General features: G+C 38.8%; 1 protein-coding gene across 4 annotated transcripts in view; it reads right to left on the reverse strand.

Moving 5' to 3' along the window:
- Positions 1-16,436, reverse strand: part of RALYL (RALY RNA binding protein like) — an 804,654-nt gene that overhangs the window by 39,512 nt on the left and 748,706 nt on the right. For all 4 annotated transcript variants that reach the window (XM_088471539.1, XM_088471537.1, XM_088471540.1 and 1 more), the window contains one exon: positions 2,649-2,762. In XM_088471539.1, coding sequence (XP_088327665.1) covers positions 2,649-2,762 — 114 coding nt within the window. The remainder of the gene's footprint in view (positions 1-2,648; positions 2,763-16,436) is intronic.

Raw genomic sequence — 16,436 nt, forward strand, 5'->3', positions numbered from 1 at the left:
AAAGTGAGAAGGTGCCCACGCATGCGCCAGCTTGCTCTCCATACCCCAGCCCTGCCCCCGTGACTGCCCTTCCCCCTCATTTACACTTATCTCGTTGATCGGTACTCCAGTGATGTCCTCTGGGGCTCCGGTCAGCTGGTCTCCCATCTCCTGCACTTTGACCCTGGTCAGCTGCTCTATCTGATCTACAGGAGCCCGAACATCAGCTGACCGGAACCCTGATCACCGGTTCCTTGATGCAGGGAAGTGTTTTGTTTTTTTTACTTTTTCTTTTATATGCTGTGTTCAGCTTTTTCTTTTATATGCTGTTTTCAGCTATTTAAACCACAAAGCTGATCACAGGAGGTCGGGTCCTGGCTCTGCTCTGCCTGTTAGAGCAGAGAAGGATTCTGGGAACTGGGGGAAACCCTGGATAACACCATCTCCAGGTGGCATTATTATCATAGGGCTTCCCCCTGTATTTTTTCACATTTTATTTTTAGTAAATCTGTCCAGATCACATTTCCCATTACAATTATGGAAAATGCGATCTGCTTACTAAAAACATGTGATAATTAGGGCTTGGAGTAGAATTTTATGAATTCTGCTCCAATTGCCCTTTAGTAATGTATGTGAAACTAAAATAATGTGAAAAGGGTGTGAAAACACCCTTTTTAACTTTAATTTAGTAAAGATAATGTTAATAAATAGAGCCTATAGGGACAAAAGTCTGCAGTGATATTTACAGTATATACATGTCTATCTTAACTTAAAAGTAAAATGACATCACAATACCAGTATATACTGTAGGTATGAGAATATGAGTTGAATCGTACACGCAACTGCAGAAAATTTTATTTTATCAGTCTCTTACCAATATTGATAAAGGTGTTGTCCACTTAATACTGTATGTTCCATATATATTTTTTTTACAATATTAAATATTAATCATGTGTCCTCATTTAATAATTAAAATGAATCAATTGCCCATTAAAAAAAAAAACATTGTAATTCATCTTGTGCCCTTGGAACTCTTTTAAAATAATTGTATTTGTATATAGTAAATTATAGCGATAGTATTACCTCAATAGGTTTAATTATTAATATATAGTTTCCCTAAAGTAATAATGGCTGGGGCTTATTATGAATAAGTAGTACTAGCTCCAGTATTTTCTATACTGTAGTGGCACTTATACTTCCCTTTCTTGCCTTTATTTCTTGATCTGAATTGTCTGAGGGGATACAAATATCAATACAAAATATAAAAGCCCTTTAGGAGTGAAATGGAGTAAAATGCTGGCTAAAGCTTTCCCAAAGCAGACAAGCTAAGATTGGCAAGACCTACTACTTTATATACTCGTACATGCAGCCAATCAGACTTGGTCTTTCATAAGAACACTTTTGAATGTCTGCCCATCTATAAAACCAATTTTAGCTCATTTGCATCGGAAATGCTGTAAGCTAAGTAGCACGGCCCTGTCAGAAAGGAGAGGTTTTTTTTTCTTTTCTTATTTTTTTATATTTTTGCACAATTAATGACAAGATAACTGCTATCTCCCATGTCACAACCTCATCTTTTTTTGCCAGTTTTTTTTAACAGGTTATCCTGCTGTTTCTGTAATTGCAAGTTAATGTATTCAATAATTTGTACTTTTTAAATAAAGTAATTGGAATGGCCATTTACTTATTTTAAAATGGTGCCAATTTTCTGGCAAGTTTGCCTTTAATACATCTGGTGGTTTGTCAGAAAATTGCTGACAAATAGCAAATTTAACAAATCATACTTACATTACATCTCACCTGATAAAACTCCAGCTCAGGCAAACCTCTTTGAAATAATCGTATTGTGCCACAGCAAAAACGATAATATGAGTAAATGGCAAATCATCATTATCATCATCATTATCAAATGGGGAAAATTTAAATAGCCAAGAGATGAGTGGAATTTAGCTTTAAAGCAGATCAGGCAAGGTGCGAAACCATGGTTATTAGAGATGTGGGTTCTCTGCCCTGTGTTTTGGTTTTACATTTGGATTTATTTTTAAAAAAAATTCAAAAAGTTTTTAAAACCAGCTACAATCATGTAATTTTTGCAATCCAAAACACGGAAAAAATATTTGGATTCAAAATCTGAATTCCGAACCGCAGGAAGATCAAAACTATATCTTGCATCTGTCTGGAACTCCCCAGGAGATCAGAACTGCGATTTGGATCTGTCCGGATTCACGAAATTCCGGTGAATCCAGATTTCTGGAGAACCGAACCGCACATCTCTAATGGTAATATCATCTCATGGAGCCTTTCCAATCTGTATATATTTGTGCATTTTATGGAGTTTAAATAGAAATGGGGCAGCATTGGTCACAATGGTCACAGCATTTTGTGTAATATGTCTGATTGCAGTAGGACTGAAAACACTTCAAATTGTTCTGGTGAATTTCATCCATCGCCTTTTTGTAACCCTTCAGGAATGTTTTTGTTAACTCTGAAGATCATCATTAATTTTGTTTGCGCTTATATGATCTCAGTTCTCCACTCACTGTCTGTTGAGCAATCCGGGATTTTCTATTTTTTCATATAAACCATGGCTTTGAGTTATGCTTTTCCTAGAGTTTAATTTCCTTCATAATGAGATTCCCAAGCCTGTGACATAAATCATGTTCACCAACCTGCTTCAGCCTTCTGCTGTTTTTCAATCTTATCCAGCCTGCCCAGGAGAGAGTCGATTTTCGTTTTGATTTGGGTCAGTTCTTTTTTGATTGTTTGCAGCTCATCTGATTTCACTTGAAGAGAGAAAAAAATGGACAAAAGCTTGAAAACAATAATTTCACCCCGACAGACGGCACAACTATCTGAAATGTTCCGTACATTATGGTGCAGTCATGGGGTATAATTTCTGTGTCTGTTATTTGCTATGTTGCAGGTGATTTTCGGTAAATATTTTGCAATAGAGAATCGGTTACACATAAAGAATCTTCAACTATTACATTTTCAAAAAGGGTCTACCATACAGACTGTGTTTAAGTATGACATTAATTTTACTTACTAGAACATTCATTTATTTCATCCAAGTGTCTGCTGGCTCTCAAATGTAACATAATTGTATCTATTTGTGTAGTATATTGTAAGCGTCTCGGCTTTATATTACTTGTAGCTGCATAGTAAGCTATGTTTTATATAAATATGTGTCTGGAAGGTGCGTATGTGTGTCCATAGGGGTTATTAGATAAAATAGCACAATTAGAACCGACACTAAACTGACTAGCCTGCTAACAGCAAATACAGGGGCTAATTTGGCAGTGTGGGATCGAAAATGCAGCAAGGGGGTGTCATACACCTCCTGCTGCATTTGCATGATTGCAAGGATCGCATTGGAATCAGGCCCTCAGTGCGTCATTGCAAATTATGTTTTCTATAAATCAAGGCTTAAGCCATATGTTAATTACTGAGTACGGTGGGCGGGATTCAGAGATGTACGTAATGCTGATGTTTATGCAGTTTGAGCAATTAGGGGTAATCTGCGGATGCGTTTTAGGCGCATTGTGCATGCGTCAAGTTTCGTTATGGGTGTCGCAGACAGTGAGGACTTTTTCACGAAGTGATTGACAGGGAGGTGGCGACTCAAACGCAGACATGTTGCGTCTGGTTTTGGGGCGTGTCTTTGGCGACAACTACGATGCCATATGCAGAAAAACTGGCTCCGGCTCTCAGTTTCCGCAGCCAGTCTGCACGACCGCAGGGTTACTTAGGAGTCCGATATTCGACTGATCTGCATTTGAGCAGTGCCTTTGCATGCAGTCACTTGGATTTGTGAAGCCGCAGGTTGGTATCTCAGTACAAATCGCGGCGTCTGGAACATTTGCATATGTTCGCACAGCCGCTGTTGTGTGGGAGTTCGTTTATTTATGGAATCAAGCATCCTCCTACTGTTAAAAGGAAGGATATTGAATTAATATTCAATTACAGTAATTGTATTAGAATCTAGAAGTTACCAATATGTTCCGTAACCATATAAACCATGAGACTGCTGGCTGGGTATGTTTGTGCAAACCACAGGAGTTTGTGAAAATACTCTTTTATCCATAATAATTTACAATCGGAATGGTGTTATTATATTATATTACGATTATAAGCAATCACATCAGAACTCCACATTCACAGATATATTATTTCCAGATGTTTATGATATATTAATGAATGTTTATTATAACAAATTACTAAACAATCTGTTGTTGTTATTTTTTTTACAAATTACACATCAGAAGTGACCTCATTATTTTCTATAAACATATTCGACGTCAACACAAATATTATATACGTATGACAAAGTTTAATAACCAAGCAGGTACAAATAACAATGTTTCCAAATATACATAATGGTTTTGCTGCTTATATGGGAACTGTGAGAAAAATAATGTATGCGTGTTATGAGCATAGCTCTAATTGTGGACCACAGCGGTGCCATGAATATTTGGGAATATGCATGCATGCTGTCCTACTGAATAGGCTTAATATCATAATGTGAAGTCAAACCTAAGAGATTGTAAGAATATATATGTATAGCATGTTCAGGTAGCGTACAGTGTATGTATTTACTATGGGGACTATAGGAACCCTATAAAAATATCATATGTCATATACTTTAATATTGTGTTAATGGTGTTTTCTGATTAGAATGTTCTTCCTGTTGTGTACTGATACCATTTCATGTGGGTTGTCCACTAAAGAAAAATAAGAATTTAGTATTCTCCAGCAACTACTTCCATCTTATTTTAGTGAAGATATTAAAGGTAATATGATAATAACATCCCCCCTTACATGGTGTTGCTACGGATTTATCTGCTGGGTCTACATGGTTGGAAGACACTATGGAGCTCTACTGGGTGGATTGAGTGTTCCAGAGAGGGAAAAAACATTCTATACATGGGAGCAGGTTACATTAAGTGAGATATTACAAATGTTGCCAACCCCATCAACTAACTATAAAATTGTAATAAAATCCATATATTTGTACCCCATGTTTACTAAACTCGCCTCATCAAAGATGAATTGCATCCCAGGTTATGTTTCACGCTTTTGTTGGTCTGACTGCTATGGAAACAATATGTGGACATTTCTCATTTTATCTTTTGCATGGTCCTTAAACTAGAAATACAAATGAGTCCATATGACTTTACCTGGCCTCACCGGTGGGAGGTGTGGAGGGTGTAAACGCAAGAACTGCATCATCGCAACTCTGCCCCTCACCGTACAATGCCTCCATTTGTGGCATTGTGCAGCTAGGGCCAGGGCCACGATGATGTGATTTACCATAAATTGAGTCATCGAGCCCCCAGATTACCCACTACTGGGGTAGTGAGCGGATCCTGGAAGATGGTTTACTCTCTAAGGAGTCTCCTGGACATTACATGAGAGTAGGCAAGTATGAAAGTCCAATAGGAAAGTGTCATAGGGGGAGATGTACTAAGCCTTGGAGACAGATAAAGTGGAGAGACATAAAGTACCAACCAATCAGCTCCTAACTGTCATTTTTTAAACACTTTGTGTAAAGTGACAGTTAGGAGCTGATTGGCTGGTACTTTATCTCTCTCCATTTTAGCTCTCTCCATGGCTTAGTACATCTTCCCCATAGTTTCAAAAACATAGATATTTATAGCATACCATCTCAAACAGATACAGGGGTCTAGTTACTAAGCAGTGTTACGAGACAGAGTGAAAAGTGATAAGAAAGTGATAAGGTGCCAGCCAATCAGCTCCCAACTGTCATCTCACAGGCTGTGTTTGAAAAATGACAGTTGGGAGCTGATTGGCTGGCACCTTATCACTTTTCACTCTGTCTGCTTAGTAACTAGACCCCACAGTATTAGACACAATAGCTAATGTTTTTTTATGACTATAAACGTATGTTTTTTAAGCAGCTATGATTAGACCTGTGTAGCTCCTATCATTGGGTCTCATTCAGACCCGCTCGCGAGCGCAGGACGCTCGCAAGCGGGTCGATGGTACCCAAATGCGCATGCGCACGACGGAGGGAGCTCCGTCGTGCGCATGCGCGAGACCCGCATAGCAACAGCCAAGCTGTCGCTATGGGTCTCGCACCAAAGGGGGCGTGCTGTCGATGGTGAGTGCTGGGGGTGTTGCTGCCCAGACGAAGTCGTTCCCATGGGAACGCCTTCAGTCTGGAGCCGGCCCCACTGACATCACTAGTGATGTCAGTGGGAGTGTTTTTGGCTCTGATAGAGCCAAAATCATTCCAGGGCTTGCGGCAGCGAGACCCTACCACAGGGTCTCGTCGCAAGCCCGATGGTCGTGATGGTCTTGACCATCGTGACCATCATCATGGACGCTCGCATAAGCTGTGGGTGGTAACCCACAGCTATGCGAGCATCCAAAAGGCCGCTCCAAATGTAACTAGGACGGCCCTGATTCAGAGCAAGCGCTCTAGTCAGAGCGTCCGGCTCTGAATCAGGGCCATAGTCTTTTCAATAGATATAGAAATAGGAAGTTAGATACAATTGATGCTGTAACTAGATACATGTGTAAAATTGCTATACTGTAACAGAGGACACAAGGCCCTGATTCAGCTTGGATCGCAGTTACTAATATGCACGCAATCAGACAATTGTTGCGCTCTGTGCGATCCAGCCACTGCGATCAGGACTGCGATCGCAGAGACTACACAGACCCATCGCAGAGTGATTGACAGGATGTATGGTTTGGGGGTGGTGACGGGTGGGTGGTAGGCAAAACATAGGCCTGCCAGTGCATTTGAACGCCGTTGAATGGGCGTGCATAAATTATCCACTGCGATTCCCTACGCAGCCTGAGGCCTAATAGTGTGCGCTGAATTTAGCAATTCCTGAGTAAGGTCAGACCTTGTGCAAGTGTGTGTGAGGGTGCGATGGTACTCGATTGTACCGATGGTTTCACACTCTTGCTAAACATTATGAATGTGTGTAAGATAAAGTGGGCGTCCTTATGTAGTGCATCGGCGGCATTAGATCATAATGAATTAGCATACTATCGCAGTTGCGTTCCGCAGTGAATCAGGCCCATAATACGTTGATGTTTATTTTTGGCGTATATGAGAAGTGTCATAATTTGTAGAAGTTTTCCGCACTTTCTTAAACAGGTTTCCCTTAGAGGGTTTATGTAAATTGTCACTTGTTACGCCAATATTATGCTCTTCATAAAGAGAGCTCTTTTTAATATGGCTATTCAAAATAGTTTTCCATTCAATGGTTCTTAGCCAAAGTCATCTTCTCTTTCTTTAGAGAGAAAAACTCATCAATGCTATAAGTGATCTGTGAATTTGTGCAAATTCAGTTTCAAAGGATGCTAAATGAAAAGGAATACAGTTCTGATCTGCGAGAAATGGCTTCTGCGAGATGAATGGCATTGGAGTACAGTAGCTTTTCTAAATATATTTTCAACCAGAAGTCAAATCCTTTGCAGATATAAAATGAATACTCTCGGAATGAATAGACAATTTTTGTACAAGTAGATTATAACACTTATTTGCAGTATTTCTTATCAGTGTCATGGCAGGGGGGAATAGCAGGAAAGGAATCAACAAGAAATATATGAAAAAATAATTCTGACGCTCAAATATAAATCTCAGTTTGTAAGAGTTGATAAGAAATTGTCCAGTCAGGGAAATAACAGGTATATGATAATATGGGGGTGGGTTTTGGAGGACAGTTACACTGACACAAAAAGTTGTAACTTTTTTTTAGCACAATTTTTAAAAAAACTTTTTTATTATAAGTTTGACAACAAACATAAAATGTACAATAAATAAATGAATATAACTTAAATAAAATAAAGTGGGACATAAAATAAGTGATGTGTGTTTATCATTTAAGCACAGTGCCATAGCAGGGTGCATATGCACGCTGGGCTGGCACCCGTCCTGCCCCGCAGAGTATGTGGCACTCACAGAACAAGCGCCAGGTGCAGTTACCGGATGTGTCCAATAGACATTTCTGGTGCCTTTCTATGTGGCGCAGTGCCTATCTAAGGCAGCAACTGCGCAGCAACCTCAACCTTGTCGTCAGCACCAGTTACACACACATCCTTACGGCCCTGGTTATGTCATAGTTTTATTATGGATAAAGCCAATAGAATTTTATCCACTGAGAAAATTTAGTTTGCTCGGGCACAGCCTGCACTCATGTAGCCAATTTTTTGGGGGCCTGGGGCACAAAGAAGAATACCGTGGCTGCGGCAAAGCTACGTCCATTTGCAGAGTGTATCTTGCATGAATACACGCTGCACAGGTTACAGAAATGGGCATATGCAAGTAAGGGGTGATGCAGAGTCATACACACATCGATCGCATCTACACTTACGATCGAAGAGGGGGAACTGGCTTGTAATGGAGCGTACTGACATCGGCAAAGTTCAGTGGGGATGTGATGATGGAACTGCAAGCTTGGGAGAGCTAAGCTAAAATGCACCTATCTGGAGGAGTATCTTTTACATCCAGTATAGGTTAGGTGCAAGGGCGCACTGATAATGATGATCAGCAGCAAACCAGGAGCACAAGTACAGGCACTTAAATCGGGAGATGTGTACAGCTCTGCAATTATCTTCTTCATGCCATTAGATAGCAGTGTAAAGAGTGGAGAATTGAGCAAGTGGATAATTTCCCATAGGAACCAATCAGCTTTGAGGTAGCATTTATCAAATCAGAACTTATGGACGGCACCTAAAGAATACCCATACCTGCAGCCAAAGGAGAATGGGGGGTCTCCCAACTTGACCACTGACGGGGATACTGTAGCAACAAGGTTTTCTCCAGCACTGGAATGGTAATTTATAGCTTAGTGTGGGAAATTGTGTCTGTGACCCATATGTGAATGGTGGAACAGATCTCTTATTCACCAATTTCATGAGCTATACAACTGAGGACTGCCCACACTGACCAATAAACAGTCTACCGATGAATGAGTGGTGGAACCAGTCCCTTTACTCACCAGTAAGGATTTTTCTTATTGGCTATCCAAAACACGTGACAGCCGGATAGCCAATATGATGCCGTTTTTGAGATCTGAATATATCTGAGTAAATCCGAGTAATACCGAACCGCATATCTCTACTTGTTACACTGCTAGATACATCTCCCCTTTAGTCAATATCTATGTCCTGATACAGTGTAGCATAAGATCTTACATGTACTGTACAGCATGTTGCAGCAAAAAAAAAAAAAACTTTAAGATCAAATAAGGATGTGCCTAGTTTACTGGGTTACAGATTAATACTGTCATAAATATGATTTACTATATTTCATACATACTGTACCAATAGATAGTTTTGGGTGGTTTAGAGTTTTTCCCTCTGTTTTAAAATATGTTTACAAACCACTGTGAACGTTTTCATTGTGTTGATCTATCAAAGTCTCCTAAGAAGTGCTTGTTGCAGTTGTTGGCTTATGTGTACTTTGTCAATTGTCCAGCTATCATCCATCCTTTTAATAGTTTCCTCCAGTAAATGGATGTCACAGATCATCTTCTGCAGAAATCTGTCGGACTCTGATATGTTTTAGATCATTGTTCGGCTTAACTAAGTTGTAAATAAATCTCAACAGATATTTCCACTTTTTGATTTATTACTTAACAATATTTGTGGGCAGCAAGGATGGCATAGTGGATAGCATTGCTGCCTCGCAGCACTGAGGTCTTGAGTTTGATGCCCACCATGGCCCTAACTGTGTGGATTTTATATATTTTCCCCATACTTGCGTGGGTTTCCTCTGGGTACCCTAGTTTCCTCCCGCACTCCAAAAATATACTGGTAGTTTAAACTGGCTACTGCTATAGGATAATATGAGGGTAGGTTTTGGAGTACAGTTACACTGACACAAAAAGTTTTAACTTTGTGTGTGTGTGTACATGTGGTAGGGAATATAGATTGTAAGCTCCACTGGGGCAGGGACTGATGTGAATGGGCAAATATTCTCTGTAAAGTGCTAATACGTTTGTGCTATATAAATAACTGGCAATAAATAAATATAAACACTTATAATTACTTAGTAATACATTTAACACTATAAATACTTAGTAACAGGAATGCTTATATATGTTATTTGAAAAGTAATTAATTTAGATAATGAAAGTTTAACTGAGAACTGTATGTAAAAAATGTTGCCACTTTTTTTAAATTAAATTCCCTGAAGCAGTAGGACAACGGGGATATAAAACATTCATGGTTCAGAAGATATCCAACTTCAGGGTAGGGTTAAGGGAAGGGTTAGATAACTTACCCCCAGGTGTCGGTATTGCAAACAAGTCAGGATTCCTGCGTCTGCATTTTGACCACCGGTCATGTGTGCGCGGGTATCCCGCACCCAACCCCTATTATCCATGAAGATGTTTATTTCTATTGCCATTAGTTACAACAAAAGATCTGCAATGTAGATGCAACTGTACTCAATACACTAACCAAAACTTTTCTGCTGTGGTATCCAATGGCAAACACAACAAACAGATGTGCCTGGATGTTACATTTTTTAAAAGTGGACATTTGCTTTAAGACAAAGGTTTATTGGAAGCTATAAAAGGGACAATTAGCTTCAAAACAGACCTGTGCATGTCTCATACACTAATACTGTAGATACAGGTTTACGGGCATGATATGAAACATCGACAGTCAGAATGTTGACACCAGACTGTCAACAGGTTCCTAATGTCATCATGGAGATTAGGTTGCTGAGCAATATGTGGACACTTACAAATGTCGATGTGGTTAAATGTCGACATGTTCATAATGTTGCCCTTTAACATGTCGACAAAGTTTTTTTTACATACTGTAGCCTAAGCCTAACCCCCAGCACTAATCCTAACCCTAACTTTAAAAATAACACAAAAATTTACTATTGACAATCTGTTGTCGACATGTTACATTTTTCTTGCCGACCTTATGTCCATTGACATCCATAAACCCATGAATAACCTGTCGACATTAGATGTACTGTAAACCTGGTGCCTAGGTTTACATATAAATCCAATATCTAATTATTGCATTTGAGCGTTGTGCAAATATACATTAAAATATGCTGATTTCTATAGACTACAAGAATCAAATTATACACGGTTGGCTTGATAACTCTAAAAATATCAAATGTGTAGAAACAAATTGGAAAGTCAATTCCATAATGAAATCAAGCGTGAAATAAAATGACTATTCTAAGTCTATATTTCAGTCTATATTTTCAATGTGCATACAATTTGTTTCAATCCACTTGAGCAACAAATGAAATTCTTATTAGTTACTCTCTTGGATTTTTTATAGTCTTTCCATTCTGCTTTTTAATTTGTATGTACCTAATGAATCTTACATTTTATTTTTCATAGATGATAAAATATGCATTTGTTTGGTCCCTACACAACGCATACAGTAAAAAAAAGGGCCTAATTTTGAGTAAGCAACAAATCCAGCTCCAGGGTGCAGAACTAAACCTGGAGAAGCCACGCAGCAGTACAAGAGATGTAAAATGATTTTTCTTTTGCATGCAGATAAAACACTGGCTGCATCTGCATATACAGTAATACACAAATATTGGGTTATATTGTGCCCTCCTTTTAAGAATAAGGGGTATTTTTATGAAAGCTTGATTTCGCATTCCATTTTCGAATTAACTAATCAAATCGACATTCATTTTCACATTTACTAAAATTTGCTTTTGAAATTGCTTTCAAAATCGAATTTGATGTTGGTCTATTTTTCCTAGTGGTTTCTTGTTCAATTTCGGATGTCCATTTCAAAATCGAACAGAAATTCACCTGTATAATCGAATATAAAATCAAATTTAGTAGAATTAAAAATCGACAGACACTTCCTTATGTATTCCTATTGGACAAAACATATCACATGCAAAAAGCTGCTGTGGTTCCTCTAATGCATTTTATTATGAAAACCTAACAGTGTTTTGTCCTTCTTTTTGCTGTTTCTGGTGGATTCATTAATGATAGAATCAGAAAATTATACTTTTATCTTTTTTAGGAAAAATCATATCCACATTTGATTTTAGTTCACTTGGGCAGTTTAAAACTCCAGTGGTATGGTGAGGCAAGGATTCGCTTGCTGACTCATAGCACTAAGGAATTTGTGTGTGATTCCCATCAAGGCCTTCTCTGTGTGGAGTTTGTACGTGCTCTCCAATGTTTGCGTGGGTTTCTCCCAGGTACTCCAGTTTCCTTCCACAATCCAAAAACATGGTTAATTTGCTTCTGACAAAACAAATAACTCTCGTGTATTTGTGTGTGTATGTGATGGGTAATATAGATTGCAAGCTCCACTAAAGCCAGGATTGATGTGAATGACTGAACTATTCTCTGTGAAGCACTGGGGAATATGTGTGCGCTATATAACTGTTATTAAATAAAGATAAGAATTTATTTCAAAGCTGTTTATACAAAGTGTTCACATTACTCATACATGATAAATCAATCCACTCCAATGCACACAATTTCCTTTTTTAGATATATTTTTTATATAAAACTAAAACAAATTCCAGTAATACTTGAAACAAATAATATCTTGTATTTAATTTCTACCTCCCGATTCCCCATTCTGCTAATCCACGATCTGATTCGCCGATCAGTGGCCTTCGATGATCGGCGATCCGTCAGCGGATCAGGGAAAAACAGCATGTTAAAAATCCCTGATTTGCCGATCACACTCATTCTTTGGTCTTGATCTGCAACTCGAGGATTTCCATCATATTGGATTTCCCCGATTCCTCGACCCTGGCGTCGGCAGAACGGGGAATTGAGGCAATCCATCGTAGATGTATGGGCCCCATTAATCCAAGTGTTCAGTATATGTGACTTGTGGATTTAGAAAATAAAGTTATCAAGATACAGCATTCTATTTGATAAAGCCAACATTACGGAAGCGAAACGCGTCAGTGGACACCTGCCTAGGTCTGGATACTTAGCTATGCTGGACTGTCAAAAACGGATCCATTTAATGCTACCATAGCCACTGCTTCAGCCAAGCGATGATACAGATGGACGCACTGGATGTGTACCTAATAGCCGCTTGCAAGAGCACTGCAGCTTAACATGGTCAGCCCACTGTATGCCCTGTGGACTGGGAGTGGAGATATTTTAATATACTTACCATTCGGGATTGATATGGTGAGATACCATCTATTAGAAAATCCATACTTTTTGCAACATATGGAGATAGTCCTATAAGGCCAGAGGACTTCTGGTAATAAAACCACCTTGTCTCCCTTACATTGAGTAGGGACTTTTATCAAGAATTTATTACTGATATTGTTTCTCCAGAACCATATAAGACTAAATACAAGATATTGTTGCATATAAGGACTACTGGTATTTTCATATCGGCATAGTTTGCTCAGACATCATATCAGTGCAATTTTTAAGATATTATATATTATATATAGAGTGTTTAGTTTTTTTATATGTGGAAATTTGCTATATTATATTTGCAATTCATATAGATTTGTACAAAAAATATGTATATGGCATCTTGATCATTATAAGATATATAGTTTTTAATTAGCGCAACACCATCTCTAATTTTCATTATATAGTGGGGACTTTAGCTTAAACAGGCTCACAGGCGTTTACTGGTGTAATTAATCTAAGTGATTAATTCATTATATCATTATAATAAGAGCGCCCTGCTTTTTTCTTGTGGTTCAATACTGCAGAGGTTCCCAAACCCCACCATGACAGTCCACATTTTAAGGATATCCATGCTTGAGCACTGAAGACTGAATTAGTACCTCAGTCAATTTGATTTAACAATCTGCACTTAAACCTGGATAGCCTTAAAACCTGGACTGGAGTTTTGGAGCCTCTGTCATACTGTATTGCAACTAATATACATTATCTTACACCTCAAAAAAGGGAAATGAATAATAACCCTGCTTTTTCTGTTGAAAAACAAAATATGAATATTAAAAAGCAAACAGAGAATGTGTGACTTGCTCTCATCAGCCGTACTCCTGCTCTATCAGAGATGACCTGAATCGTATCCAGTAGACCATGAATGAGCTTTGATTGATTCCAAAAAAAATGATTGGTTTTATGTAACATGGCAGTGTAAGACTCAGGAATAAATCCAAATAATGATGTATATGCTAAATGGAACTTTGCACCTGGGCTTTCAGTCTAAGTACAATAAATTGATACATTGAAGCGTGTTTTTAAGAAATGGATTTCTATAATGAAAAGGCTTTGGGTCCCATCTGAACACCTTTATTAGATGCTAAACCATGTGTACAGAACTTCCCAGCGTGCAATGATGGCTTTATAACTAACATAAATATACAAGTGCATCGTATAGGTATACTGTACCACAGTGGTCCTCAGACAGCAGGGAAAAAAAAGTTTGTTATTTTTCAATTTTTTTTTAGCAATCTAAATAGTATAATGTCTGACAGTATTTGTGTGTGTTACCACTCATATACAGTATGGAGTCACTTTAAAGACAATAGCATTAATTGTACTTAAATAAGTCTGTGTATACTATTGACATGGCATGGCACAGTAAGAAGCACACTTGTATCTTAACAATATAACACATAGGAGCATAGCAGAATATTGAGTTCAACTCCAGTCCACAGGACCATTGAGGCAGCCGCAGGCCCGGTACTAAAGGGGGCATGACCAAATCTGGGAGACGTGGCCACGCCCCTCTGGGAAAAAGTAATGAAAAGTACTATGTGCTGCGCCACTTAGCACTGCAAAGGGGGACAGTTGTCTCCTTCAACAGCTGGCCTGGACCCCTGTCAAGCCCGGGTTATTAGTAACTGATTCCCCTTCCCTCTCGGTGCCCCTGCCAGTCCACAGGACATCAGCAACATAAAGGATATGTCTATTTGTAAACATTGTCTTCCATCAGACATATCTATTTTGCAATACAGCATAGCTTCTCTGAGCTTTAGCTTCTGTGTGGCACGTTCTTTCCCACTATAACCTCATTTTGTGTTACCTTCCCTACAGCTGTTACTTCTGTAGTGACTTCAAACACAAACAGCTTGATAATGAAGCCATAGAGAAGAGACATCTACTGTTTAGTGTTGATAATGGCCACAGGCATCCAAGGGATTATAGGAGTTGAAGCCTATTGTCACAAAATCTGTACACAGTAATGTCATGTTGCTGCAAGCTGCCCTTCTCCCACTATAACTGCATTTTGGAAAGATACAAAGCTACAAAAATTCTAGTGGGCTTCACAGACATGTCTACAAAACATATTGGTGGGTACACACTAGACGACATGCTCCCTGAGCGATATCGTGTAATGTTGTCCCCGGCAGGCTGTGCTCAATGTCGTTCATGAGATTGAGCACAGCCGCTGAACGATATCATTAACGATATCATTCAGCGCCGGGCTCTCTCCCCCATTCCCTAACATGCAGCAACCTGACGAGATCGTCAGGTTGGCCTGCATGTCAGCCCGATGAACGATAATGACGAACGACCCGCGGGAACGCGCGTCGTCGTTATCGTTCATCTTTTTGGGGTTAAAAATGGACGATAAAGTGGATGACTGAACGATAACGATATTGTTATCGCCTTATCGTTCAGTTGTCCACTTTATGGCCCAGTGTGTACGCACCTTATGTCTGAGGTCAGCTAGGAAAAAAGATACATACTTAAGAGATACTTTACTTGCTATTTAAATTAAAACAAACATTCCATGTGCAATTACTGCTTAGCAATTACTATGCGTTTTGAATCAGATGGTGACAATAATAAATGTTTAAATGTATCCATTGAAATTACCATTTTGCATTAAAACAGTTTCATTTGGTTTCATTTAGTACACAGCACTTCTAGTCGTACAAAGGTCTTTACTTAGAAAGTACTGTAGGTGTTATTTTCAGGCAATACACATATTATTCAGTTATAGGGGTGCAGCTGGGGGGGTAGGGGTAGGTGGGTCTCATTGGAGGGAGGTGGGCAACAGTGGAGGAGTGTGATCGGGCAGCACTACAGAGGATGATTAATTACACAGGTCTGCGATGAAAAAGCTTTTTTAACGAATGTATGTGATACTTATAGATTTTTGGCTTCTGAACACGTAAATGACTCCCGATTATGAATATCACATCACGTTTTTCTGCAAAACCTGTATTTATGAATAAGTCATTTTGTTTCATATTCTTTAAAGTAATAAATGCATTCTGCCTACATTTATTATAAAACATATGGCCGTATTCAATTTGAGGAGAATTGTCGGAATCGCCGATGACGTAATTTTCACCTATTTCAATTACCCCCGTATTCAAATTAAATTACTTTTCGCCGGTACAAAAAGTCAATGTAAAAAAACAGGGATAAATTTTTGCTTGCCTTTAGCAGGTGGAAAAAAGTGCAGAATTGGAGTTTAGGGGTGCAGGCTTAAAAAAAATAGCCTGCACCCCTAGGAATGGTTCATAAAAATAATTTGTGTAAAGAAAAGAAAAAAAA

Source organism: Taudactylus pleione, unplaced genomic scaffold (genome assembly GCF_031769625.1).
Source record: "Taudactylus pleione unplaced genomic scaffold, aTauple2 ptg000114l, whole genome shotgun sequence".
In the NCBI taxonomy this organism is placed as follows: domain Eukaryota; kingdom Metazoa; phylum Chordata; class Amphibia; order Anura; family Myobatrachidae; genus Taudactylus; species Taudactylus pleione.